The sequence below is a fragment of the Phoenix dactylifera genome, unplaced genomic scaffold (genome assembly GCF_009389715.1).
Source record: "Phoenix dactylifera cultivar Barhee BC4 unplaced genomic scaffold, palm_55x_up_171113_PBpolish2nd_filt_p 000283F, whole genome shotgun sequence".
Taxonomy (NCBI): domain Eukaryota; kingdom Viridiplantae; phylum Streptophyta; class Magnoliopsida; order Arecales; family Arecaceae; genus Phoenix; species Phoenix dactylifera.
In genome coordinates, this window is record NW_024067767.1 from 568253 (window position 1) to 593244 (window position 24992).

The 24992-nt window shown below is 39.4% G+C and overlaps 3 protein-coding genes across 4 annotated transcripts; 1 reads left to right on the forward strand and 2 right to left on the reverse strand.

Moving 5' to 3' along the window:
• Nucleotides 1–1485: 1485 nt before the first annotated feature.
• Nucleotides 1486–8141, forward strand: LOC103711241 (probable protein phosphatase 2C 33). Its single transcript, XM_008797314.4, has 7 exons — nt 1486–2235; nt 2326–2497; nt 2579–2796; nt 2901–3008; nt 3085–3210; nt 3336–3574; nt 7690–8141. Exons 1-7 carry the CDS (start codon nt 2017–2019, stop codon nt 7907–7909), a joined length of 1302 nt encoding a protein of 433 aa, XP_008795536.1. The 5' UTR covers nt 1486–2016; the 3' UTR covers nt 7910–8141.
• On the reverse strand, nt 8011–11241 carry LOC103711240. Its single transcript, XM_008797313.3, has 3 exons — nt 9193–11241; nt 8782–9053; nt 8011–8648 (listed from the first exon to the last, which is right to left on the reverse strand). Exons 1-3 carry the CDS (start codon nt 9340–9342, stop codon nt 8291–8293), a joined length of 780 nt encoding a protein of 259 aa, XP_008795535.1. The 5' UTR covers nt 9343–11241; the 3' UTR covers nt 8011–8290.
• Nucleotides 11242–12373: 1132 nt separating this feature from the next.
• LOC103711242 (protein DEHYDRATION-INDUCED 19 homolog 2) lies at nt 12374–24916 on the reverse strand. Of its 2 annotated transcripts, XR_604741.4 has the most exons (6): nt 24587–24916; nt 24344–24489; nt 21704–21781; nt 21263–21531; nt 14636–14804; nt 12374–12502 (listed from the first exon to the last, which is right to left on the reverse strand). XR_604741.4 is itself a non-coding variant. In XM_008797315.3 (5 exons), the coding sequence occupies exons 1-5, from the start codon at nt 24660–24662 to the stop codon at nt 14702–14704; spliced, it is 672 nt and encodes a 223-aa protein (XP_008795537.1). In that variant the 5' UTR covers nt 24663–24916; the 3' UTR covers nt 14435–14701. The 2 variants fall into 2 exon arrangements, 1 of the variants encoding a protein (XP_008795537.1); XM_008797315.3 differs by lacking the exon at nt 12374–12502 and having other exon boundaries at nt 14435–14804.
• Between the last annotated feature and the right edge of the window lie 76 nt (nt 24917–24992).

The following is a 24992-nucleotide window of genomic DNA, read 5'->3' on the forward strand; positions in this document are numbered from 1 at the left end:
CCATTTTTCCCCTCTAATTGGCATATTGGATTGTAAAATAAGACACTCCATTACTTCACACAAAACTAACAGCCATGATGTCATTTTATACTCTCAAGTGTCGCACGCTTGGTCTTGCAGGAGATATGTGAAGCTTTGTGTGTGGACTGTGGAGAGTGGTTAGTCGTTAAACCTTGAGTGCGACTATCATTTGATATGACAGCAGTGGCTGGTGTGAATTACATTGAGAAGTGGAACGCTTACGTGGAGTTCATTGCATTAAGAAGTGGAACGCTTACGTAATAGCATCATTCATCCTTGTCTATTACAGCATTCCAGTACCTCAACTTTACAAAATCCCCTGTGGCTGCAAGGGATATTTTCCGTCCAACTTAGTGCTCTTCCACTAGCCTGCATTAAACCGTGCCATGACGATAGATGATCTTGGCCAAATAATAACCTCCTCGAACCATGTTGCCTGTACATCCATCAACTGGAACCTCCCTATTGTACTGCCCATTCTAATAATCCCAACTTGGTTCACTTGAGTAAAGTAGTCCAAGCCCATCATCTTTGAGGCTGAGCATTGAAATTGGATTAAGAAAATGAATTTCTTACTTTCTCCTAAAAAATAGCATAGTTATTTTATATAATTTGTGTTCATTGGAGAGCAGCTATCTTTTGCTATGCTTAATGAAACTTCTAGATAATTGGTTGAATGGTCTCACATAGTAATATGAGAGAAAGGATAATGATTAAGTGAGTAATTAGAGAGTTTCGAAAGAAAAAGCTATCAAACCATAACTCAGAGAGTGTTTTACAAAAAAAAAAAAAAAAAAAAACCAGAACTTTTTCAAGATTCAAGAAAGAAAATGTCAAACTATTAACATGCGTTTAACTTTGATGAGATTTTCACATGCCGTAATGATTAGGCTATATCATCATAGTATTTTTTCACTTTCGTATAGAAAATATAAATATGCTCCTTATTACCCTCATCTTGTTGCGGTAAATCAGATGATACGTGAGGGAATGCAACCATACGCATCCTTGAACAATTTATAGGACAAGTGCTCAGGCACATGAGACAGTTTAGTCCACAAGTAGTTCCTGAAATGTCTAGCCATGAATGAAGCACCCCAACCGATTATGGAGTTATTCTCGCGATAAACTTGCGAAGCTTAGAAGCGTTCGAGTTACAAGGCCATTCTCCAAATATAAGAAGCAGCGGGTGCACATCGGAATAGGGCCTCAGGCACCGAGAGAGCCAGTCAATAACTATTCGAGAGTTATTATTCTCGAACAATTCTCAAATTCATTGAGTTCAAAAAAGCGGTATAGAGCGCAAAGACTATACATCATACATGCTTCTACTTGTAGGTTGGCACTATTATATGCGGGATAACTATCATATGTTTGATAGGAATATCTTAGTCTTTCCAGCTCACATTTCCTGAGCACATGAACCCCAAGCAATCGGTAAGAGGCCGTGGAATAGACAACTGGAAAAGCGAAGCAAAACAGAACGCCTCTCTGATTCCTCCACTTTGGTCGCCTAGTACCGACTCTACTCTATTCCTTTCCCTATTCTTTCTTGTTTCTTTAGAGATTTTATTCCCGCATTCAGCAGCATTACTGCTCTCTCCCAGACTAGGGACTGCAGAACCCCCCCGCCTCTCTCTCTCTCACTCATTGTTTCGTGCCAAATCCCGAATCCGTGGGCTACGGTGATTTCGCGCTATCCTTCCTCGATATCTTCGCCACGTTGGATCCCCCCTCCTGCCATCCTTTCTCACCTTTCCTTCCCTTTTCTTGATTCTTCGACGCCTCTCCGACCGGCTTTGGGGCCTCCGATACCCTCTGCCGATCTCGGTTAGGGTTTCCGTCGATCCATTTCTTGATATTTTGCTTGGATCTTTTGTCTTGATCTGGATCCGAAGGGTGCAAGAAAAATGCGGTTGTTGAGATGGGATTGGTCGCCGAAGGAGCAGAAGTTGAATGGACTAGGGTTCTGAGTGGACCGCGGAGTCGTCGCCGATGACCGACGTGCGGCAGCGCCGGGATCCGGGCATGAGACCCCCCCTTGTCCCCCTCGCCACCCTCATCGGCCGCGAGCTCCACGGCGACAAGTCCGAGAAGCCCACCGTCAAGTGCGGCCACCACGCCTTCGCTAAGAGGGGCGAGGACTACTTCCTGGTCAAGCCCGACTGCCTCCGGATCCCCGGCAACCCCTCCTCTTCCTTTTCGGTCTTCGCGGTATCATCGCCGTCTCCTTTGATTTCTTATTTCTTCTCATCTTTTGGCTTCTTTTCGGTTTGGATTACGGGATCCGGCGCTTGGTTGTAGATCTTTGATGGGCACAACGGAGTGTCTGCGGCCGTGTTCACAAAAGAGCATCTTTTGGACAATGTTACGAGTGCGATTCCTCCGGGGCTTGGTAGGGAGGAGTGGCTCCAGGCCCTTCCACAGGCTCTGGTTGCCGGTTTCGTGAGGACTGATATAGATTTCCAGCGAAAAGGCAAGTTTTGATGCGTGCCTCCTTGTCGTTTTTGCTTGTTTGTTTGTTCGTAAAAATCTGATCTTTGATTGTTGCCCGCAGGAGAGACTTCGGGAACCACCGTGACCCTTGTCGTGGTTGATGGGTGGACGGTGACGGTTGCATCAGTGGGTGACTCGCGGTGCATACTGGATACACAGGGTGGTGTAGTTTCTTTGCTGACCGTCGATCATAGGTTGGAAGAGAATGCCGAGGAGAGGGAACGTGTTACTGCTAGTGGTGGGGAGGTGGGGAGGCTTAATCTTTCTGGCGGGCAGGAGGTATCCGGTGTCAATGAACTCTGTTGCAAGTTTTATGATCAAAATTTATTTCTTGATTAGGATCTGTGAGCCTTTTTTTTGGTTTTTTGGTGCTGCCTTCTCAGGTGGGTCCGCTCCGCTGCTGGCCGGGTGGCTTATGCCTTTCAAGGTCAATAGGCGACACGGACGTGGGTGAATTCATCGTCCCAATACCACATGTTAAGCAAGTGAAGGTGTGTAAATCAAACTTGGTGCTCTGTTACATTCGATTTGCTATGGACCGATGCATTTTCTTGATTGGATGGTTAGCTATCAAGAGCTGGAGGACGCCTAATAATTGCATCAGATGGCATATGGGATGCTTTGTCATCTGAGGTGGCTGCGAAGGCCTGCCGAGGGATACCTGCAGAACTTGCTGCAAAGCTGGTTGTTAAGGTGATGCCATTCATTAATAGGTCACCTCGTTTTTATTTCTTATATAGTTATCTGTTTCAGTACTATGGTTTTGTCACTAGTGTTAAGCTCATGTAGCTGAATTATCGTGGATTTGATTTATTTAGGAAGCTTTGAGAAAAAGTGGACTGAAAGATGATACAACTTGTGTAGTTGTTGATATCGTTCCACCTCCTCCTGATCATTTCGTCCTACCACTGTCACCAAAAAAGCATCAGAATAAGTTTACATCTCTTCTTTTCGGGAGAAAGTTACGGAACACTGCTGGTAAACACGCAAACAAACTTTCGTCTGTTGGTGTAGTCGAGGAACTATTTGAAGAGGGTTCTGCAATACTGGAAGAAAGGTGCGACTTCATCTAATCCCATCTATTATCCCGTTTTGTTGTGAATGATGCTATGATATGTAACCTATCATGCTTCATAACACAATTTGTTGCGTTATTTGTGCTGGGAAAATCTTTTTGCCAAATAGTTTATGAATTTCTTTCCTTTGTGAGCCAAAAGATCTTCAACAATTTTCATCCAGAAATTCAAAATTCTTGTTGAGATCATCTTTTTGCTGAGACGACATAAGATTTAAGCACAAAATAGCAGAGGGGCTGCAAATGTTAGCTTATCTTCCACGATAAACTCTTTCTCTACCTCACAGCACTGCAAATTTGTTAATTATGTATTGCTAACCAAATTCTTCCATGCTCTGTTATGGCAAATTATATTTAGTTCTATATGCATCCTTTTTCGATAGATCATCCAATTATATTTGTGGAATTCCTGTACTCGTGTCTATTCAATGAAAGTCCCAGACCATTCTTTAAACTTTTTACGACACTTTTATCTTTCATGGTTAGACATTTTAATTCCAATAGGTTCTAGTGAGACATCAAACAGTACATTTTTGGCACTAAGCCCTAGCCCTCTGGCAAATCTGAGTGTGGCCTGGTTTGTTGCATGACTATGGTGATAATATAAGTTAATATTTGAATAAAGAAATTCTATTTAATTGCAATGACAACTATGCAGCAGGTATACTGATATGTAAAAATAAATCAAATGTGTGTTGAATTAATGTAGAGCTTCATTTTCTTGCTTCCTTTTTTTAACTTTTGCACATAATGATGGATGACATGCACATTTGTACGCCGTTGGAAGTAGTATGTTTTTATTTTCAATAGATAATTGGTATTTTTGTTGGTTTTTATCCTTGTTGGTTCATGACTTTGTGTAAATTAAGATATCACTTTAGACCTCTTTTATTTTGTTCCTTACAGTAATGCTAACAAATCTTTATCAACTTGTTTATTTATATTGTCCTCATGGTCAAATATCTCATCCTAACCAGCTATTGTTAAATTTCTTGTTAGTTCTTCATTCGATTTTACTTGTCAATGAAGGGCATGTGCAATGCATGCGGATGATCCGTATCCTATCTTCACTTCATGATATAAATACCCTCTCTCTTCCTCTCTCACACCCCATTCTGTCCTTCAATTCAGAGAGAAAATGAATAGAACCTGGAAAGAAGAAAATATCTAATAAATAAGCTGACAAACAGTTATAACTTACAAAGATAGAAGAGGAGAAAGAGATAGCCAGGATAAAGGAGAACTCAATTAGAACTTACTAAAACCATCTTCCAATATGATAGCTACGAATCATCTTCAACTTGCACTTATTCTTAGTGTCTTTGACGATAAGTATTTCATGTGGATTTCCTTGGTATAATTGGTTGATACTATAGACACGAACATGGTAGGGTTCATGGTGGTGACGTGACCAGAATCAACATGACACAGGCTGTTCTATATTTCAGTGTTGTTTAGGTAACTAGAAATGTTCAAGTATTGATATGGGCTTGCTGGTTAGGAACCCTCATTCCTATGTGATTGAGACCTTTCTAAATGGTGCCTATAGTGCTTTCGGAGAACAAATAAGCCTTGACAGAAAATTAAAACTCTAAAATACTGCATTCCCAAATAAATTTTAGTAAATTTCTAGTATGGAATTATTAAAATTGGTGAAAGTTTAGCAATTAATGAGACCAACCATTTATTGTTCCGTTTCCAAGATTAGTCTGAACAAGTGCAAACTAGAGGGTAGTGTCTATTCACAACTAGACACTACACTCAAGTGCTCTATTCACATTAGCAACAAGTGCAATACTTGTTATTGTTTTTGGAAGTATCATGTAATGGACTCTCAATTTCAAGTGCTGGACACTTTAAGCGAAGTATCATTATGTTTTTGATATCAGGTTGTCATAGCTATCTGTACATTTTATGCCATGTATCATTGTTTCTTTCTTCAAAGTTATCACAGTTAATTATCAAAGTTTCTTGTCATATCTAAAGTAATCTTAAATGAAGCCAAACAAATGACTTCAACGACATGCAAACTCATGGCCATTTTATTATTTTGTTTGTTAGACCATATCTCTCTTTCCTCCCCCCTTTTTGTAGACCGCACATTTGACACTTGAGGGCGTTTAGACTCCTGGCACTCATGCCAAGTGCCTAGGTAACAGTAACTAGAGCTAAGTTCTTCTTGCCTGTCTCCCTTTTTTTTGCCTTTTCGATTATTGTGTTTAATGCTGTTGTAGGCACATTTTGTTGCTTTCATAGGCACATTCAACACTTCTGGTTATTATTGTTATAATTGAAACTATAATGAGTGGTGGTTGTTACTTAGTTGCTAGAATCAGGAGCCGGTGTGGGAGCGGATATTGGTGTAGATGCAGGTGCAGGGAAGCAGATATTGTGAAAACATTTTTAATAAGGAAGCACTTGGCAAGCAAGTGTAGTCCAAAGCAGGTGCATTACCCTAGGTAGAAGGATACTAAGCTTTCTTAAACAATGGTTATTGCATTATGTGTCAGCTTTGGATATAGCTGGTTTTGTGATTTTGACCATCACCATGGCAATGGTTATCACTATTGTGATCAGCACTACTGTAGGCAACATCTAATTTTGTTGTTGCCACTATAAAGGCACCCACATAGACATTAGCTGCCCCATGACCTCCCATCTACTGCATAAACAATGCTCACTCCAACAACTACTGATGTTTGTTACTGGTGGATAAAGTCTTGGGGGTAGATCTTATCACCGATGGCGACGGAGTCCTTGACCATCTTGGTGAAGTTGGGCTGCTCCTTAAGGATGGCGAGGTCAGCCACGATAGGGACGATGGCAGTGGAGGCTCCAATGACGGTGATGACTGTTGGGGCGAGGACAATGGCCTTGGGGAGTGGCATAGGAGGTGATGTTGAGGCAATTGGATAGAGCTGCGAGTGCAAATGGGTTCATTGCAGAGGGCAAACATGGTTGGGAGTTTTTTCCTCTTCAATTAGACATGGACAAGGGCATGTTTGAAATTTTAGCAAATTTTAAAACACATGTTGTCATCACGTTAGTCTTTTATTGAAGTCCAGTCATTAGTCTTTTACGGTCACGGTAGATGGACAGAAGGGTCAGATTGCAACAAAAATTAAGTTGATGGGTTCAACTAAATTTTTTTAAAACCCAAGAGGTGTATGTGAAACATGGGCGGTGTTGAACAGGGTTAAAACCATAGTTTCCCATGGATACATTATATATATTAAATTTCAACAAAATCATTGGAAAGATCCATGTATCTATGTATGAGAAATGGGACCTTTTCTTCTGGAATAGATGGCTTCCCCATTTCCCTTCTAGGCATCATTCAGGCGAAAGGTTGAAGGATATCAAATTGGATTATCGTGGCTGTTGGTTCTATCCTTCATTTTTTTTTTTGAATTTATAATGGTTTTATGATATAATGACGTTGTAAATGTGTTATGGTATGTACAAAGAAGGCATAGGAATACCTTCTGAACCAATACAAAAATTGCCAACAATTGTTAGCTCTGACACCTCCCCCTAAAGGCCTCGCCCTTGGAGGAGGTCCAGGCTCAAAACCTGTGTACTGCTCAAGAAAACAAGAAAATAACCACCCAACAGTGAGCATACGTTTTTTCTAAAAATGCATTTAGAAAGGATTCTCCTTATGTTGGTTGGGCTTTTGTTTGCATTTGCATGGGGATTTATATGTTTTTAGCATTTAGTAGTTTATGTTGAGCACTGGAATAAGTTTATTTATCACCTAGGCTTACTGATTGATGCATATTGCTCGAGTATCGAACGCATCCGTTTTCTTTCTGTTTGGATGGCCAGCGGTTCCGGCGTAGACATAGCCCCAGCTTGCAGGAATGATGGAAAGTAACTTTGAGCCAGTCATCATTGCAGTATCTTTGACTCTACAAGTAGATTTTTGTTGATCAGATTCTCAGTAAATTTAAGATTATTTCTACTGTTGAGTGGCCGGTTGACCAAGGGATCTGGTTTCACTGGAGCCTAGCATGGTTTCCAAAAATCGTCGGCATAATATGTTTATCACCTTGTGCGTTAGAGAAGATGCTCACTCTAAACCTGCTTTCATGTAGGTTGGGTAAAAATTTCCCGTTGAAGGCAAACTCGGCGCCTTTCCGATGCGCAATATGCCAAATGGATCAAACACCAAATGAGGGTTTATCTGCCACTGCAGGTTCTTATTTTTCGCCCACATCAAAACCACTGGAGGGTCCTTATCTTTGTGTCGAGTGCAGAAGAAAGAAGGATGCCATGGAAGGAAAACGACGAAGCCGGTCGACAGTGTCTAGGTGAAAAGATTGATGAACCACCTTCTAATTCTCATGCAAGTATTCGGTTTCTCAGGGTGGCTTGCTTCTACATGTAAAAAAAGGAAAGTAGAATAAACTGTTTGATGCCGTATGTAAGTTGTCACTTTATTGTTTGGTAAACTAACTCCAGTGCTATCTCAGATTGTGATAGTTTGATAACTAACCACTTGGAAATTTTTATGGAACAGTAGTTGACAGTGATATTTTTCAAGAAATCCTGCTGTCAATCTGCTAGGCGTTCTCAGGTTTCTGGTTTGAGGGCTCCCAGCTTATGAAGTAGCGGAATAAAGAAATCTACTGAATTCAGATACAGTGAAACCATTGTAAGGCACATAGTTATGTTATACCCAAAATCCATTTGAAGTTATGCTGAAGTCGAGGTCTTATTGAGTGAGGGATTCTCCTGCGGGGCCTGGCTTTGATGCGCCGCCGTGGCACCTGGCTCTCCTGGCGCACTAGGGGGTACGCGATGCTGGTGAGCTGTGTTTGGTGCTCCTCTTTGCATGCCTTCCGCTACCTGGTGCAACGTTTGAGTCCTGAACGCCGTTAGATACAGGGCGATTCCAAGGAACACCGTTATCAATCCAAGGATTCCTGCTGCTGCAAATAACCCTGGCCGAATTACATGGCAGTCAGGCCTTGGTTTTGTCCATTGGCTTATATGGCTTGATTCCACGGCCATGCCAATCATCAGAAGCACCTCAGCGATGGTAAAACAGATCCTGCAAGCAGAACACAAAACGGTCAAAAATTGGATGCTCTCGTTGTTCAATGGCACCACATCTGCGTGCATGCAGGCTTTAATAGATGATGGCATGATGGCCTGAATGCTGATGCAAATGTAGACCTTCTTACCAGGTTGCGAGAAAAATAAAACAGGTCTGCCATGCAAGATTTCTGGCGGATGATGCCAAGCTTGGATCCTCTGGCGTCCAGGCTACTAGTGATCCCGGCGGTTTAGGGCTCGTTACTGCCACCAACATATAGGCATGCTCTGCGAACATGGCCACCGCAAGCAACAGGAATGCACTCACAGCGAGCACCAGCGGTCTCCGGCCGCTCCCGTCGTAGACGCACTGGTATGTCTTACTGCCATTACCCTGGTTGCTCATGATATACCAAGTGGCCTGCCAAAGTATTCAGTAATGATTCAAAGGGCGCCATGCGCTTTGTGCATTCAGAATGGGGAATTACCAGGTTAACAGTACTAGAAATGGATGTCCTGAGAGAATCTGCTGATCAAAGGGGGATATGGATTGTTGTTACCTCAGTCCTGGAGCCCTCAGCGGCGAGACATAAAACAAAGCTGAAGAGGCCACAGGCCACGGATAGAGCCGCGAGGGAGGGAGCTAGCTTGCTCCTGACATCGGTGCTCCGGTGGGCCCTGAGGGACAAATCATCATGCGTGATGGCCATGGTGGATGATCTCTGGGATGTGGCTGGAAGTGAACCGGCACCAGAAATATAGGACTCGATGGGAACCGAGGTTGCATTGCAGAGAGAAGGCCTGGGATGTGGTAAGAAGGGAGGAATCCACGAGCGGCATTGCTTGCAGCAGAGGCGGCGGTCTTGCGTGCTGTGGGAGGGATTCCCGTGCTTTTGTTGCACATCTTAGTGCAGGCCTTGCAAGCAGGTTCTCCTAACACAAAAAGCTTGACGCCTGTGAAAATAATATAAGCTCTTGAATGGGGAATGGGCAGGAATGAAGCGCTGGAGAACCTGGCTTAGGAGTTAGGCCGAACCTTCTTTCTTCTTATCCCACCCTTTCCCACCTCGTTTTCGTGATTTTTTTATTGGTTTAAACTTTAAATTGAGGTGACTCTGGAACGACGCAACGATGGTGCTCTATTTATTTATGTAGAGAAATCTGCTGCGGTCTGACGAAGCATGGAGCGAAGTGGCATCCAAGGAAAGAACAACTTGAAGAGACAAAAAAAACAAAAAACAAAAAGAGTTCCAACAAAGGTGACTAGGGGTGCAACCATTTGACTTGATTCGACTATTACCGTATTCAAGTTGACTAGCAAAATATCTGGCTCAAAATCTTACAAATCTAGTCTTAATTTAATAATTTGAAATATAATATTTATATTTTTCTAATTTGATCTAATTTTTAACTTTTAATCATATTTTTTTGAATATGACCACGGTTCATATTCGAGCCTGAGTATGGCTTGGTTGATGTTCGAGTCGAGTCAAGTTAATCTCAAATGTTATTTATTTTTTTGGTCAAATTGAGTTCGAACTTAGATATTAGGACTTGATCAACCTCGAGTCAAGTTTGGAGCACGTAAATTTTGATTTTAGTTGAGCTCGAGCTTCTAGCTGCTCGACTCGGTTTGGCTCGGTTATGCTCTTAGTGGTAACTAATAGATCTCGCTTGCTCAAACTTGTAGTGTTTCAAATATGTCTGTACTTGATTTTTAAGCTCGACAAGCTGGACCAAATTTGAAAATTGAGCCTGCCCATTAAATAGACCGAACTCGAGGCTATTTGTATAACGTATATACAACATATTAGTTCTGAGCCCAGCAGCCTAATTCCGATTTTGATTTTTTTTGGTAACTTGAGCTAATTTTGCTCTAAGTCCATGCTTCACGGCCTAGCTGGTTCTGATTTTTCTTTTTTGTTGTTGTTGTTAACTTGAGCCTAGTTTTGATTAAGAAAAAGAGGCCGAACTACTCCTCTCGTCTTCTCCTCTCTCTCGGCTACACCCTTGTCTTCCTCTCCTCCTCCCACTCTCCTGCAACTTCTCCCTCCCCTCCCTCATCATCTGCCTTAATGACTTCCGTGGTTGGTTGGTTGGTCAGGCTTCCGCCGCCGCTTCCCTCACTACGTCCCCTTGCCCCTCCACACTGACGTCCTCCTCCCCCAGTTCATGCACAGTGTTGCCTATGTGGCTAGCTCGGCTTCTGCTGCTGCTTCCCCCGCCAATGTCCCTCGCCCTTCCATGTTGATTCCCTCTTCCTCCCCCAGTTCATGCTTGTCGTCGTCGCTGTCGATGATGCTGTTCGCATCATCCCTGTCCCTTTCTCTACCAGCTACATCATCTCCACCCTCTACGATTGAGGTGTCTATGCGGATCTCATCAAGGTCGACGTCGGTCACCGGCTTCCACTCCGCCTGGGCCGACATCAACATTCCCTACGCTATGCTTTGCTCCGACGGCATCCTCTTCGACCACGACTGCCACACCACTGTCGAAAATTATGGCATTCGCCAGGCTATCATGTTCTTGCCAAGCTCAAGAGCTTCCCAATTCCAGCCCCACGACCAGCACTGGATCCTCTCCCTCTAGCCACTCCATTGGATAGAGCAAAAAAAAAAAGAAAGAAAGCCCGAATGCCAATAAGTAGTGAGCTCGAGCCTAAGTAGTTGGCCGGAAGGCCAGGTCAGTTGAGCCCGTGCCTCACTAAATGATGTGGTACCCTGGGCTAAACCAAAAAACCTCCTCCCGCAACACATGCTTGACAAGACAACCATTTAAGGCTCCTTTGGTTCGCGAGAAAAGGAGGAGGAAAAGTGTGGCCAACGGAAAAGTAATAAGATGCCTCTTGTTTGGTTAAAGTTTTCAAAGAAGAGAGACGGAAAAATTGTATTCCCATGAAAATATGATTCTCACATCTCATGGAAAAGTATTTTCTATAAGAGAAACATGGAAAAGTTACTTTTCCATGAGGCGGAAATCACTCTATTTTTATTTTTTTTCAAAAAGGCCCTTCAGCATTAAAGAAGTATTAAATACCTAATTTTTATTAAGGGTATAATAGAAATTATACATAACTTTCTCAGAAAAGTGGATGGTCAACCAAACATAAGCACTTTAGAAATTTATTATTTTTCCGTGGTCAACCAAACATGCCAAAAGTACTTTCCTATGCATCCTCTTTTCAGAAATCTGCTTTCCAGAAATTATATTCCTAAGAAGAAAAAAGCCCACCACACACCTCTCCCAGGTTCTCAGACCCTTGATATCATCAATATCAGGCATGTCAATCTGCTCTTTCAACAAGTGCAAGTTCTTACTTCAGCCTTGCAAAATTTGCATGCCAACAAACCAAGCCATCAAGAAAGCCCAAGCCACCGATCTCATCCCAGGAATCCAAGACAAGATTACAGGAGTACCTCCTCAACCTCTCACTCTAACTAAGAAGATGGCAATTTTACCTGAACATGGCTCCTATATTCATTAGTGCACAAATAATTAGAACCCTCTATCAAGCTCGAGAGATCTGTCACACCCCAAATCTGGAGAATGATATGGCTGTGCTACTGAGAGGTATATCCATAATAATTCGAAGCCAAACGTTTCATTTAGTTTTCAATTCTATCTCAAATATAATAGAATAAACAAAAATCTAATTTCATCATCTATTAAATAAAACCAATATTGGTTCGAAGCATCTAAATCCAAATATAAATGTCAAACCCATAATCCATACTTTTCAGAAAATCACTAATAACAATTTCATAATCAACTGAAGAACTAAACTTCTACTCTGCTATATAGATCACCAAGTTTGCTAATGCAAACTCCAAGCCTGGACCATCCTTCGTTCCTATCGGCCCTATTTATCTGAAGAGAAAAAAAAATAGAGGTATATGAGCGACACAGCTCAGTAAGCAAACCTTTCACTACCTTACTGGATCAAGCATAAGTTTTTTCATATCAATGCATCATTTAAGAAAAATAATAGATATTCCAAAATAAGCATTTTACAATACAATATATTAAGAATAAATTATAAAGCAAATCATATATGATCTAATCATCCATCTTTTATAAACAGAGTACCAAGTTCATTATTGCAAATAAATCCGTAATTCGTTCTTCATGATATTTAATCCTATTATGGATCAAAAACATTGCTCACAGATATTCGTACCATGATCACTAATCCGTGACAGCCTGACAGGATTATCTTCGTAATCAATAAGATATCATAGTTTTTATTCATCACCAACTTTAACCCATTGGCAGAAGGCCATTTTTATTGGATGCTAGCTCTAAGGTATCGATTGGCTTCCATTTTTAGGGACATTCATAGCAATCTAAGTCTTTAAAACACTTATATCTATTTCTTAAAATATACATATAAATAGAAGAAAAAAAGACATGATCAGATTCATATTTCATAATAAACTTATATTCATCAAAATATTTATGAAACTATTTCTCATAATAAGCATGATTTTCATAACACATATAATGATCCATAATTTTAAAAAAAGCATGATATTTCTACAAGTAAATTTTATGTACAGAAAACATGATTATTTGAAAAATAATAAGGAGCGTAAAATCTACTTATCTCTTTTGTCTTAGATTGTCAAACTTCACTAAGCAATTCAGTTAACCCTATAAAAATATTAAAATCAAAATAAATTTTTGTTTGACAGTTTTAATCGAATTAAAATAATAAGAAATAGAAAAGATTGGCCGGATGATAGCATCGACGATTTCGGGTGAGTCAGACCTGAGCAATTCGATCAATAAATCATAAGGCGTGTACTCGATCAGAGCTAAGGTCGTTTAACATAGTTCATCATCAGTGAGTTCCATAGATATTTGACAAGGTCGGGTGATCAGTCCATTAGGCAACCCAAGCACTAGGACAATTTAGAGCTTCTTTTCAGATCAACTCTGGTTCATAGATCAGGTCGACATGACCCGATTCTGGGTTCCTTGAGTCTTCTAGAGAGAGAAAGTAGAGAGAAGAGAAAAAGAGAAAACAAGAAAAAGGAAAGAATCATTCTTTCTGTCTATTCTTTCTTTCCCCTTGTCGGCAATAGGTGGTAGCCGCAAAGGCCTGGCTGCCCACTCGACGGCGACCTTAGGTGGCCGCAAACCCCGGCCAAACTCAACATTCGACGGTGCCAAAACCCGTTGGAAGAAATAGGAATAAAGGTGCTCTGTTTCGGAGAAGACTCCGGCGATTGCCGACTCAAATCTATGCTAACAAGAGCCCAAAACACAAGGGAATGAGGAGAAGATGGAGAGCTCATACCTATCCAGCGAGGCTCTCCGATGACCTTTTCCGGTGAGAAATCGAGAAAGAAAGCCCAAGAAAAGGGCTCGAAATTGGCAACTATTCTTGACGATTCCGGTGAAGGAAACCTAACGAGGATGGGGATTAAATAGATAAAATCCCTGAATTCTAGATAAACTTAAATTGTCTTGGAAGTACCCGATTTCTACCAGAAGTGGAGGAGGAAGAACAGTCTTCTTCTCCCCTTCATCATGCCACAAGGGACGGTGAATTTGGGCGGCCTTCTTCAGGCCAGCCCACAAGCCCAAAAAAAACTGGGCTGGCCTGGGGTGCTACAAGATCAATGACAAGAAATTATGGCAACCATGTCCTTTATAGCAAAGAGGACAACTACTTAAACGCCACGTTTTCTTTAGCATCAGAAGGAATTTTGTCAGCAACCTACATTGCAATTCTGCAAGAAGAAGAGGAATTAGATATTACTCGGGTAGGCAGGTTGTCATAACAAACTCACAGGATACTCAAGTGGTGAAGTCTTCCATTTCAAGCACGCATGGCCCCCATATAGATATAGTCCCTTCATATCTTGATACTATCATTAAATATATAATACATTCCATTATCTTCTCTCTCTTAAAAGACTTTTAGATATACAACATTTAAATAAATGCCCCCAACGCTTAAAAAGAGAGCCATAATCAACAATTACAACAACGTACCAGCCTGCCGATGGTCTTCAGGTTTCCATAAGGATCCCTCCTGCCACATAGAGGTAGAGTACTCCCTCATAATGCGTCACCAAATATTGTGGAGAGCACAAGCTCCTGCACAAAATCACTCCTCCTGGCTCTCTCTTGCTGATCTTTCTCAGATAAAGATGATTCCACCCTGGTGGAACATCAAACAGTTAGTGAAATGAACAAAAACAGTGCTGAAATAATTACGAAACTACAACATATAGACTAACATAATGATACTTAAATGCAATAAATTATTGTAGACTAAGTGTTATAGGCAACGATGATAATCATATGGTTGCATAAACCAAAGCCATGGCAACAGATCCCAAGTAGAAATAGGCAGGCAAAGGTGCACAGGCCCGTGAAACTAAAAACGAATTAAATGTTGCCCCAGTATTTTCTCTAAATCTAAATATATTATGAATTCTGTTGCTGATGAAAAATAGGCCAATATGGCAAAACAAGAAGATCCAATTCTGAATGTTCTAGAAAAGTAGACCATTTTGAACGGTGAAGAAAGTGCCTGGCAGATCTCATTGGATTATCAGGAGAAAATTAGCAATCAAAAACTAAAGAAAAAAAAAGCATCCTCAGCTTTAGCGTAGCAAACCCTGTTCAAGAAGCATGCCCCCTCAGAACCACTTTATAACAATAATTCAGACACCAATAAGGCAAGATGAGATAGATTTCAGCAAAGAAGTTGTTTTACTGTAAATTATTCAGTTCAAAGAAAAACAAATTATTTAAATTTTTAATAGACCAGATTAATAAGGGACTAGGATTTCTGGGAGGGGGAAAGCTAAGGTACCACGTTCCCAGAAATCCTAGTCCCTTATTTTTAAGCAGACTGACGTTGGAAACAAATTCATCTTCAGCTTAATCATCCCCTACTTTCTTATGGAAGATGCAGATTTTATTTTAAAAACAATGTGGCTAAGACAACCAAGAGATGATCCTAGTCACTCTCCCCACAAGCATATTGACTAAACTATGCATGTTTGAATGGGTGAAATCAAAATTTATCTAAAAGAAACTCCAAACCCCAAAACAAGAATAATCATCAATTCCTATTTAACTAAATTTATGCAGAGTCCTCTGCCATCAGGAGGTCACGAAGCTGAACATCTAAAGCTGTCAAATAATGCATGATTGTTAAAATTCTGCATCCGATGGCATACTTCTCTTGTAGTCCATATATACTGGCTCATTGACATGTAATCTTCTCCACCAAATATGTGCATTTTTAAGTACTACTTGCTATCTCCAATCATATATTCCTAGGTTTCCATTCTTTAACTTGTCTCCACAGATCTGAAACAGGCTGCTGGTATTTCTTACTGTAGGACTGACCTCCAACAAAAAATACCAAGAAAGGGCACTGTAGTGGCAGCTCTTTCACCATGCTTTTAGATTGTCATGTGGCCAAAGGAGCATTTCTACAGTATATCATACAAAAGTTGTCCAAAATGCTACAAAACGATAGCAAATTGCAAGAGAGAGAAAGCAACACCAGGATTCAAGATATAACTTGTAGATATACCACGAATCCATCAGCTGAATAAAGTTATAATATATATCAAAATACAGTAATGTATCTGATTTACCCTTGTTCCTTTCAAAACTCTTATGAACACTGTTAATAAAAGTGCAGCACGTCATAAAAAATGAGATTGTGATCCTGTTAAGGAAAATAAAGATCAGATAATATCTGTCTGGATCCATTTTCACATCTGAATCTATCCACATACAAATACAAATTTCAAATCTGACTAATATCCATATCAGTATCTGCATCTATCAAAGAAAAACAGACACGAAAAACTGATCTCTGAGTATTCAATTCCATTTGCAATCTTTTTTTGTTGGATAATTGTTTGCAACCTTGTTTAGTTCCTGGTATAGTTCTCATAATCTCCAGAAGGAAAGAAGTCACAACATCAACATGTCTATAATTTATTTATTTTTCTATATAGCTACAACTATGATTTAGTGTATTGCATCATTAACAGTCAGTTTTTTAAGAGTGTAGCTTAGAAGAATTATTAGGATCCACTAAAAGAGTACTGTGTTTGAGTGGGTGCAGTTACATCTTTTTTGTTTTTTGCAAGATCACTTTTATTTTAGAAAATAATAAAAGTTAGGAAGCTTATACACTTTAGTTAATAAAGCATAAAGTGAAATATTATTCTACCCTAAGTTTAATGATTCAATTATATTAACATTTACATCCATACTGTCAATATCAGATTCATATTCGTATCCATTAAAACAAATGTGGATGCAAATTTCAACATCTGATTAATAGTCATATTGTATTCATATTCGCCAAACAAAAATGGATACAAATATTAACTTACTGATATCCAATCTATTTTCAGCCCCAGATTTGGCAGATTTAAATGTCAACCAGCTATTCAACCATACCCCATTTGCAATATGCAGATAATCCTGTAAGTAAAGATCTTTAACTACATATGAAGATTCAAGATCTTATTGACATGCCTTGAGTGTTTGAGGGCAAACTGCCGGTTGACTCATCAAAATCTGAAGGGATAAAAAATCTTATGTTTAAACGTATGCCATTGTAAGAGGGAGCAGAGGATCCCTTGGAGGATTTACCCAGTTAGAGAAGACATTTAACTTTGCTTCGACAGTTTGACTATAAGGTGGAGCATGCGTACAGAGAAGCCAACAAAGTGGCTGGTCGACTAACAAATTTTGGCAGAAGTCGCCCATGGATTCAAAATGAACAACTGCGAATTATACTGAGCTAACTTGACTTTTGCATTTTTGATATCTCTGGTGTTTACTCACAGAGATGTAAAACTGTTTAACTGTGGCTGGAAAAGGGAAAAAAAAAAAGAAACACCACGACATTTAATGCAAGGGAGAATAACCTGTTAAAAAGTATCACGGTCTTTCATCCTGCTTTGGTAAACTTAAAAAAAAATAATCAGAAATAGAAGCATTCATCAGGTTAGCTGGCAGGAGGTTTTACTAAAAAGGGACAAAAAATAGAAATTAAGAATCATAGAAGATGACAAAGCATTTCAGGAAAGTAGTTGTAAATATTAGCCATCATGACCAAAGGACAAAGGACAAAGAAGAGGAAAAAGTAAGAATGGTAAAACTAATACAAGCAAAAAGGAAATGGAATGGGTGTCAACTTTGTAATGGGCGAGTAGTAATAATGGTCCAGAGATAGATGACATAATAGGGAAAATAAGGATGTGGGATAGGTCTCAACTTTACAATTGGTCTCCTTGGGGCAAATTTCACCATTCAACTAGCAAGATTTTGATGAGAGCAAAACAAGCATCTCCAACAAGGTCAAGGAAAGTAGTCTTAAATCTATGCTTCCCTATCTCTTGCTTGTCTTTCAGGTGGGAAAATCCATCATAAAAAGCTCCGAAGCCAAAGTGATTGGAAACTACCCTGGATTATTTGCAATCCTTTTTTAGGAAAACGCTATCAGCTATCCTTAAGGACTATTTTTTCATATCTTTTATACTTTGATATCTTCAAGTTGCGCGAAAGCTTCAAGTCCATGCAATCCCCTATTCCCCTTGCAATCACCTCTAACTTCATCCATGTAAAGTGGTACCATATAAAGAAATATTGTCCATGGAAGTGCTTATTTGAGTCATATACTCTCCTTAAAATAGTTTCCTATTCATTTCTCTTGTACTTTGGCCTCTAAAAGTTGCTTGATGCTCTGCTTCCTTCAGTATTGCCCCTTAGTGTCTTTTACTTGATTTACATAATAACAAACTTAAGAAGCAAAATGCTCTCCAGCAAAATCATAAGTACACATTAAGCTATGAATGCATGAAACCAAATAGAAACCATAATTAACACAAAAACCACCTGACCGGATAGAAAGAGGAAAATTCCTAGTTTAGAGACTCCAGTGAGAAACCAACTACGGATAGAAGTTCATCCAACCTAGATTTCGCCGTCGTGAAACCCGTAAACAATGAGCTTTACCCCAACTCTAAGGATTTGGTTTTATGAGTCCTACCGCAAGTCCTACTGCAGTTGTTCCTGTTAACGACTATATCCTCAACCACCCAACAACTCCAATCCTTTCTTCAACAATGATTCCACCCGGTTAACTTAGGTCCTCCCCTCCCACTTTAAATGTTGGAGATAGCTGATCACTTCTTACCAAGGACTTATTGTATCTTTTCATTGAATGCCCATAAAATTTCGTTCAATTCTCACATCTTCAACATGAATTCACCTCAACAATAACTTCACCTTCAACATGAATTCTGATAACAAGTTGCCCTTTGTCACATTAACAATCCTCCGCTACAATTCAACAGATGTCAAAATTATCTATTATGACATTTTTCGCTAACTTCCATCAATGTAAACCTCATATGTATATGTGTCCTTTTTCACCATTACATATTCATATCTTTATAAATTATATTATATAAAAGTAAATACATGGACTCCTGAATACACAAATCCACTATCATAATCCTCCTTATTTCGTAGGATCACTAACTGGAAGGTCTTCCTCTTATGCAGGTAACTGAAACATCTCGAATAGTAAATCATGCCTCCTCAGTTTGTGGAATTAGAAAGAAGGTGCTTGAGAAACACTAAGCAGAATTTCTGCAGCTGATTCAAATAAAAAGTTGATTCCAACTTTCACATATGGCTCTGTACTGGTATCTGGCCAGTACGTACATAGAGTACAGAACAGGGTACCAGTTGGTATCTGAAAGGATAAAAAAAGGGTGTGAAAACACCTTTAAGCTTGGTACTAGAAGCATGTAGGTTTGGGCCTTGTACGGGCTGGTTCAGGTTAGTTTGGACTGGCACCTAAGAAACCGTCCTGAGGGTGCCACATTCTGGTTCTAGGCTAGTACAGCCAGGTGCACTTGAGATTTTACAATTGCTGGAGGCATTTAATGTCAACTGGAACTAGGACTTAGTATCTCGAAGTGCTTATTTTTCTTTCAATCATCGATAAAATCTCATTTCAGTAAAAGCTTGGAAATGACATGAATTGTTAGTTGAGATTGATGAATGGCATTTAAAGTAAGCTACTAAGTCTATAAAGACCCAAAACATGTCCAAAAGGCTGATATAGTATAAATTTCACAAATCAACTTTAGTGCAATACACAGATAGGCAAATTAATAACTATTCCTCACCTTACACATGTATAACATCAGTATAGATGCCAATGAGAAAACTTTAGACTACAAGTTGTAGAAAATAACTAAAACAACCAGTAGAACTCTTGGGACAGCTAATAACAACTAACAGTACTCCTGATACAATAAAACAACCACAAGACTATTAACATGATTAAATAAAAATAAGAAGTCTATACTAGTCGTCATGGACCCATGACAAATCTAGAGAAAAGAAAAGGCAAAAGTTAAAATATGTGCCACATGCTCAACATAAGACTACAAGATTCTAAATACGTAATTCTCAATGCTGAGGCACAAAGTAAGAGACAAGACAATAACTATCAGCGTAAGTGCACCCACAATCCACATTTAATATCAACTAGCAATAGATTCATAATCAAAGTGATAAGTAAAAAATTATGGACCACCTTATCTTAAGCCCCTAGAACTCCAAGACTAACCACTACATCTACTGTCAGAAAATTCCTCAATCATGTTCATACTGGAGCGACGGCAGTTGACTGGAGCACAGGTCTTATAATGATAGAGTTAAATTCTGGTTGACAGTTTGAGCCCTTGCTACCCCAAAGCTTCAATGATATCCCCTCAGAAAAGTCATAAATCATGCTCTCAATAGTGCAAGCTTTAGTAGTGATAGTGATAGCCCACATCACAAGCTTCCAAAGTTGCTATCCCAAGAATTTGATTCCACTGCCCATGAGTTATTGTGCATTACCTTACTTGGCAGTTTGATTATCATGCAACCATTTGCTACTCACATTTAAGTTGAATGAGAAGTGATAAAATGGTATTAGACATAGTTAAGAGGTTAAATGATGCATTTGAATGTTTAGGTCATTAATGCATGGTAAAGCAAAATAATGCACCTTTATTGAATATAGATTGTAATCTAAGCCAAAGAATAGCATGAGCAATTACAATTTTCCCTTATGTAATATGAAAAATTGCATGACACTCACATCATAGAAATAGAGAAAAACATAAAGGATAACTTGAGGTCATCTTGAATCTTAACACAAACTAAAATACCAGAAGATATAATACCGTTTTACATAGGTTTATATGCATTTCTTGACTTCATACTGCACCTAACTGAAATTATGAAATCAATAGTTCTGGTGATTAAGATTCATTCTTGTCCTCCTAGATCTAAATTTTTATAATAGTAAGCAACATCATGCACCATGTGCTTACCTAGAATGCAAAGTTTCTTCAGTCCAAAGTGAGCAGCACTTATCACATCTCCAGGATGCTAATTTAAGTTTTTAAAACTTCTTAAAAGAACATCTTAAAAAAGAGAAACTCTCTGAATCATTGATGAAGTTGCAAGAATCAATAATATCTTCCATTTCTCAATCATCATGCCGACCCCAGATTTTTAATAGGGAAGATGGGAACATTTAAATTAACATGGCCTAACGCATCATACCTCTCTGCAACTTTTTCATCTGAACTCTTGTTAATCATGTTTTCTTCATCCAAAGACTCAGGTTGAACCTCTCTTGATGACTCAGCCACAGGTAAAGTGTAGATCAGTGATGACAGAAAGGGATCAGGTGCTGCAGAGGAAGGAGCAGCCACGTAGGACGATCCTCCAAGAAGAGATTGTAGATTGCCTTCCCTTAGGTCCCTTCTCAACAGAGATAGCATCGAATGGGAGCCAGATGAACCTCTGCGGAATCTCCTCCTACGTTGCATGTAAGTTTCTCTTAAGGAATTCAATTCAATCATTATATTTATTTAAACACGAATCATAACCACTTTGTAGAATATACAAAGAAATACTAAACTGTTCTGAGAATTCAACTTCTTAAGCAGAATAATATTAGCTTAAAACAGATGACCGTCATTCATAAAGGCAAAAGGATATCCTGAAGAAACTTCCATGCTGTGTCGTTATGTGCCCAACCAAGTCCAAACCAACCCTAGCTGCACATACAGGACATACCTGCAAAAGATAATCCATCCCAACTAGAAGATTAATAGTGATTTTTCAACATATAGCTTACATGATATGAATCATAAGAATTGTGATATTGTATGCTAGGTACTGATAGCCTTTCATATGCATTCAAGAAAGCCTTAGAGAACTTCTGCACACCAAAAACACCACTACTTTTGTGCTGATATACTTTTGTAAAAAAAGATCAAACTAAAGCTGAAAACATCTACTGTGTATTTCACATGCACAGTACAATATGCCATCTTCTCGTACTTAAATATTTAGTTCTATACTTCTATATATGAAAAAAAGAATGAAGAAATCCATCTTACGCCATCTGGATGTAGTTATAAATGCAACATAATCATGTGCTTCACTTTGATACAAGTAATGATAGATATCTACCATTCAAGGATTTTCTGTGGGGGCACTTCCCCCCTAGAAATTCTGAAGTGTACTGGATATATATCTACAGAATCACATCTGATCCAGCTCTTCGCATGGCCATCTGATCTGAACAATTTCCAAACATGATCTTTGAGTACTGATAATTTCCATAGATATCACAACCTACACTTTTAGGATCCCTTTGTAAGACCACTTTAGCAACAAGGTAACCCCTTTAGGAATAAATTTATAACATGCCTATAGCATAAATTGGGTTTTTTTTTTTTTGGGGGGGGGGGGGGGGGGGGGGGGGGAGGGGGGGGGGCAAGATCTATGGTACAACATTTTTGGAGTTGTCACTTGAGAACTTCGCTATAGTTATTCTTTAGTTCTTCCTCTTATTCATCTAAAATAAAGTAGGGCCTACTGAATCCATGAAATATCAAACTTCTGATAGCCCTATCGGTGCAAATCCAAAAGAACTTATAAACCATGTTATAGAGGTATCAGGCTGCATTATTCTTTTACACCTTCCTACTATTTTTGTGGAAGAGGCAGGAAGAACCCATAAGCATTTCTTCTACAAATGGAATTACAGAGTTCGAAAAGAAGAAAAGTAAATTAAAATTGCAGTACCAGGCTAAAGCAGCATGGCGTATGAAAGAAAATGAATTTAAAGGAGAAAGGACTAAAATCATATTTTCCTTTTTTCCCCTTTCCTCATACTCTTTTGGTTTATTTTTGCCTTATTGTTAACCTGTTAGTGAATTTCATCCAGATTCTTCTGCTTGCTCATGTTTGTGACGAAGAAGAAGATTCACTCATCTGCTTGTATTCATTCAAGCATGCTTGTCTTCTTGTGAATTCATTCTCAAAATAATCACTTTTTTAGATATCAGTATGATCTATTTCTCAATTTATGTTTCAGATTCTTTTTCTTTTTATTTCCTTTTTCAAATAAAAATGTTTCGTCTAATTGAAAACTGATGCCAATAAGGCTGTTGGTGCATGTATATCCAAGAGTGACCATCTGTGGTGCTCATATAATAAGATCCCCCTGAATGGCATCATATGCCCCAAAGGAGCTCTGTGCAGTGGACCTAAATTGCACCCTTTTTTTATTTACTTATCATTGTTTCTTATGCTTATTACTTTTAACTGCTTAAGTTGACTTTCAAAAGTAAATAAAATTATTTAATTAGCTCCTGAGAATTTTTAAATTAGAAAACTTGCATAAATGACTGCACCCCCTTTTGAACAGAATTCCTGAATATGCCACTAGGTTGATATTTGTAATCATCAAGATCTTGTGGCACAGTGAAAACACTTACACTCTCAGAACTCCTTAGAAGCAAAGTGTATCTTCTTCAGCAGTTAAATGACTAAGCCCACTTAGAATGCCTAATGGAGGCAAAACGGATGAACGAGCAGTTGAGTACATCGCTTTGATATAATTGACCAATGACATGGGAAATGTACAAGCAAGGGAGCAAAAACTTATTACAGATCCATCCCCATACAATGGCACTCAATATTGTCCAAAAGCCAATGTCTTGGTATACACATTTCAAACATTCCCAGGAACTTCAATTCTAATTCTAAAATAACATACTGAGTAGGATTGATGGTATCTACTTGTTAACACCCACTTCAGATAAAATATATAGGTATTTAAAAATGGGAAAGAGAGGGTTCTTGAATAAAAATGACAGTTTTGCAGTGACCATTTAAAGAACGAGGAAATTAAATGTGTGCACATCTAATACAAAACTCGAACAACAGGAAGGTAAAGATACACACTAAAAGGCTCCAATTGTCAGATTAAACTCTAGCAGAATTCCCGTAGGCAGGTAAACATCAATAGCAGATGCAGCTATAAAAATCATGCATTCCCCCAACTAATAAATTTCACTAAACAGAAAGTGAAGAAAACACCTAAAGTGTTCGAACTTTAACCAAGTAAGATAATGAAAGACCTTTGAGAAAAGTTATATCTACCATTAGAAAATAGAAACACTTAAAAACCTAAAAAATTTCTTAAGAAATAGCCATTCCAATCCTTACAAAAAAATAAAAAAATATCCAACAATTATAGGGAAAAAAACAAAGTTCATCCTTTTCAAGATCGGATAATTGAAGACCACTTAATACAGATTCAAAGGACTGGATAGGAAGTAATACCCCATTTTTGGCCTCCACGGGGTGCTCATCATCGATGTGGCAGCAAAGCCCGACGATATCGAAATCCTCGGAGCAAAACGGGCAGGGGAACTCCGCGCGGTAGTCAACATCACCGCCATCAATCTCCTCGAACCCAAGGTACAGATCTGGTAACCAAAATGCCTCATCAAAACCCACCCTAAAAGACCCAGCAAAAACAAGAATCAGAGCCCACAAAATGGAATTAGGATCTCGAGGCCTCACCGTATCGCGATTGGAGGGCGGACTGGTGGCGCTTCGAGGCGGCGGACGAAAAGCGGTTCCACGAATCGGCCTCCATCGATTCCTCTTTTTCCCTGCCGAAACTTGGATGCGATGATGCAATTCCTCCCAAATTCCCAGAGCCAAGACCCCCGCCAGTGACTGACAACCCTAGAAATAGTTTTTAGAAAGAATAATTTATGGAAACTGTGCGTAAATGGAGAGAGGGAGTGCCGATAACTCCTTCTGCGAAGGCCTCCTACCGACCGCCCCCGGCTGATTCGCACTCTTGGGGACTACAAAACGGACACGACCTTCGGTCCGAATAATGGAAATGACCTTGTCTCGAGATAAACCTCGTATATGCATTTAAGAGAAGTGGGGCCCACTTGAACAACGCATCGTTGGA

Bases quoted from the DNA above. Each gene is read 5' to 3' on its own strand.
- LOC103711242 (XM_008797315.3), bottom strand. From the start codon at position 24,662: ATGGAGGCCGATTCGTGGAACCGCTTTTCGTCCGCCGCCTCGAAGCGC. The intron at 24,490-24,586 runs GTGAGGCCTCGA...TTTGGTTACCAG, and splicing joins CGCCCTCCAATCGCGATACG to ATCTGTACCTTGGGTTCGAG. The intron at 21,782-24,343 runs GTATTACTTCCT...TATCTTTTGCAG, and splicing joins CCGTGGAGGCCAAAAATGGG to GTATGTCCTGTATGTGCAGC.
- LOC103711240 (XM_008797313.3), bottom strand. From the start codon at position 9,342: ATGGCCATCACGCATGATGATTTGTCCCTCAGGGCCCACCGGAGCACC. The intron at 9,054-9,192 runs GTAACAACAATC...ATACTTTGGCAG, and splicing joins CTGAGGGCTCCAGGACTGAG to GCCACTTGGTATATCATGAG. The intron at 8,649-8,781 runs GTAAGAAGGTCT...TTCTGCTTGCAG, and splicing joins TTTATTTTTCTCGCAACCTG to GATCTGTTTTACCATCGCTG.
- LOC103711241 (XM_008797314.4), top strand. From the start codon at position 2,017: ATGACCGACGTGCGGCAGCGCCGGGATCCGGGCATGAGACCCCCCCTT. The intron at 2,498-2,578 runs GCAAGTTTTGAT...TGTTGCCCGCAG, and splicing joins TATAGATTTCCAGCGAAAAG to GAGAGACTTCGGGAACCACC. The intron at 2,797-2,900 runs GTATCCGGTGTC...CTGCCTTCTCAG, and splicing joins ATCTTTCTGGCGGGCAGGAG to GTGGGTCCGCTCCGCTGCTG.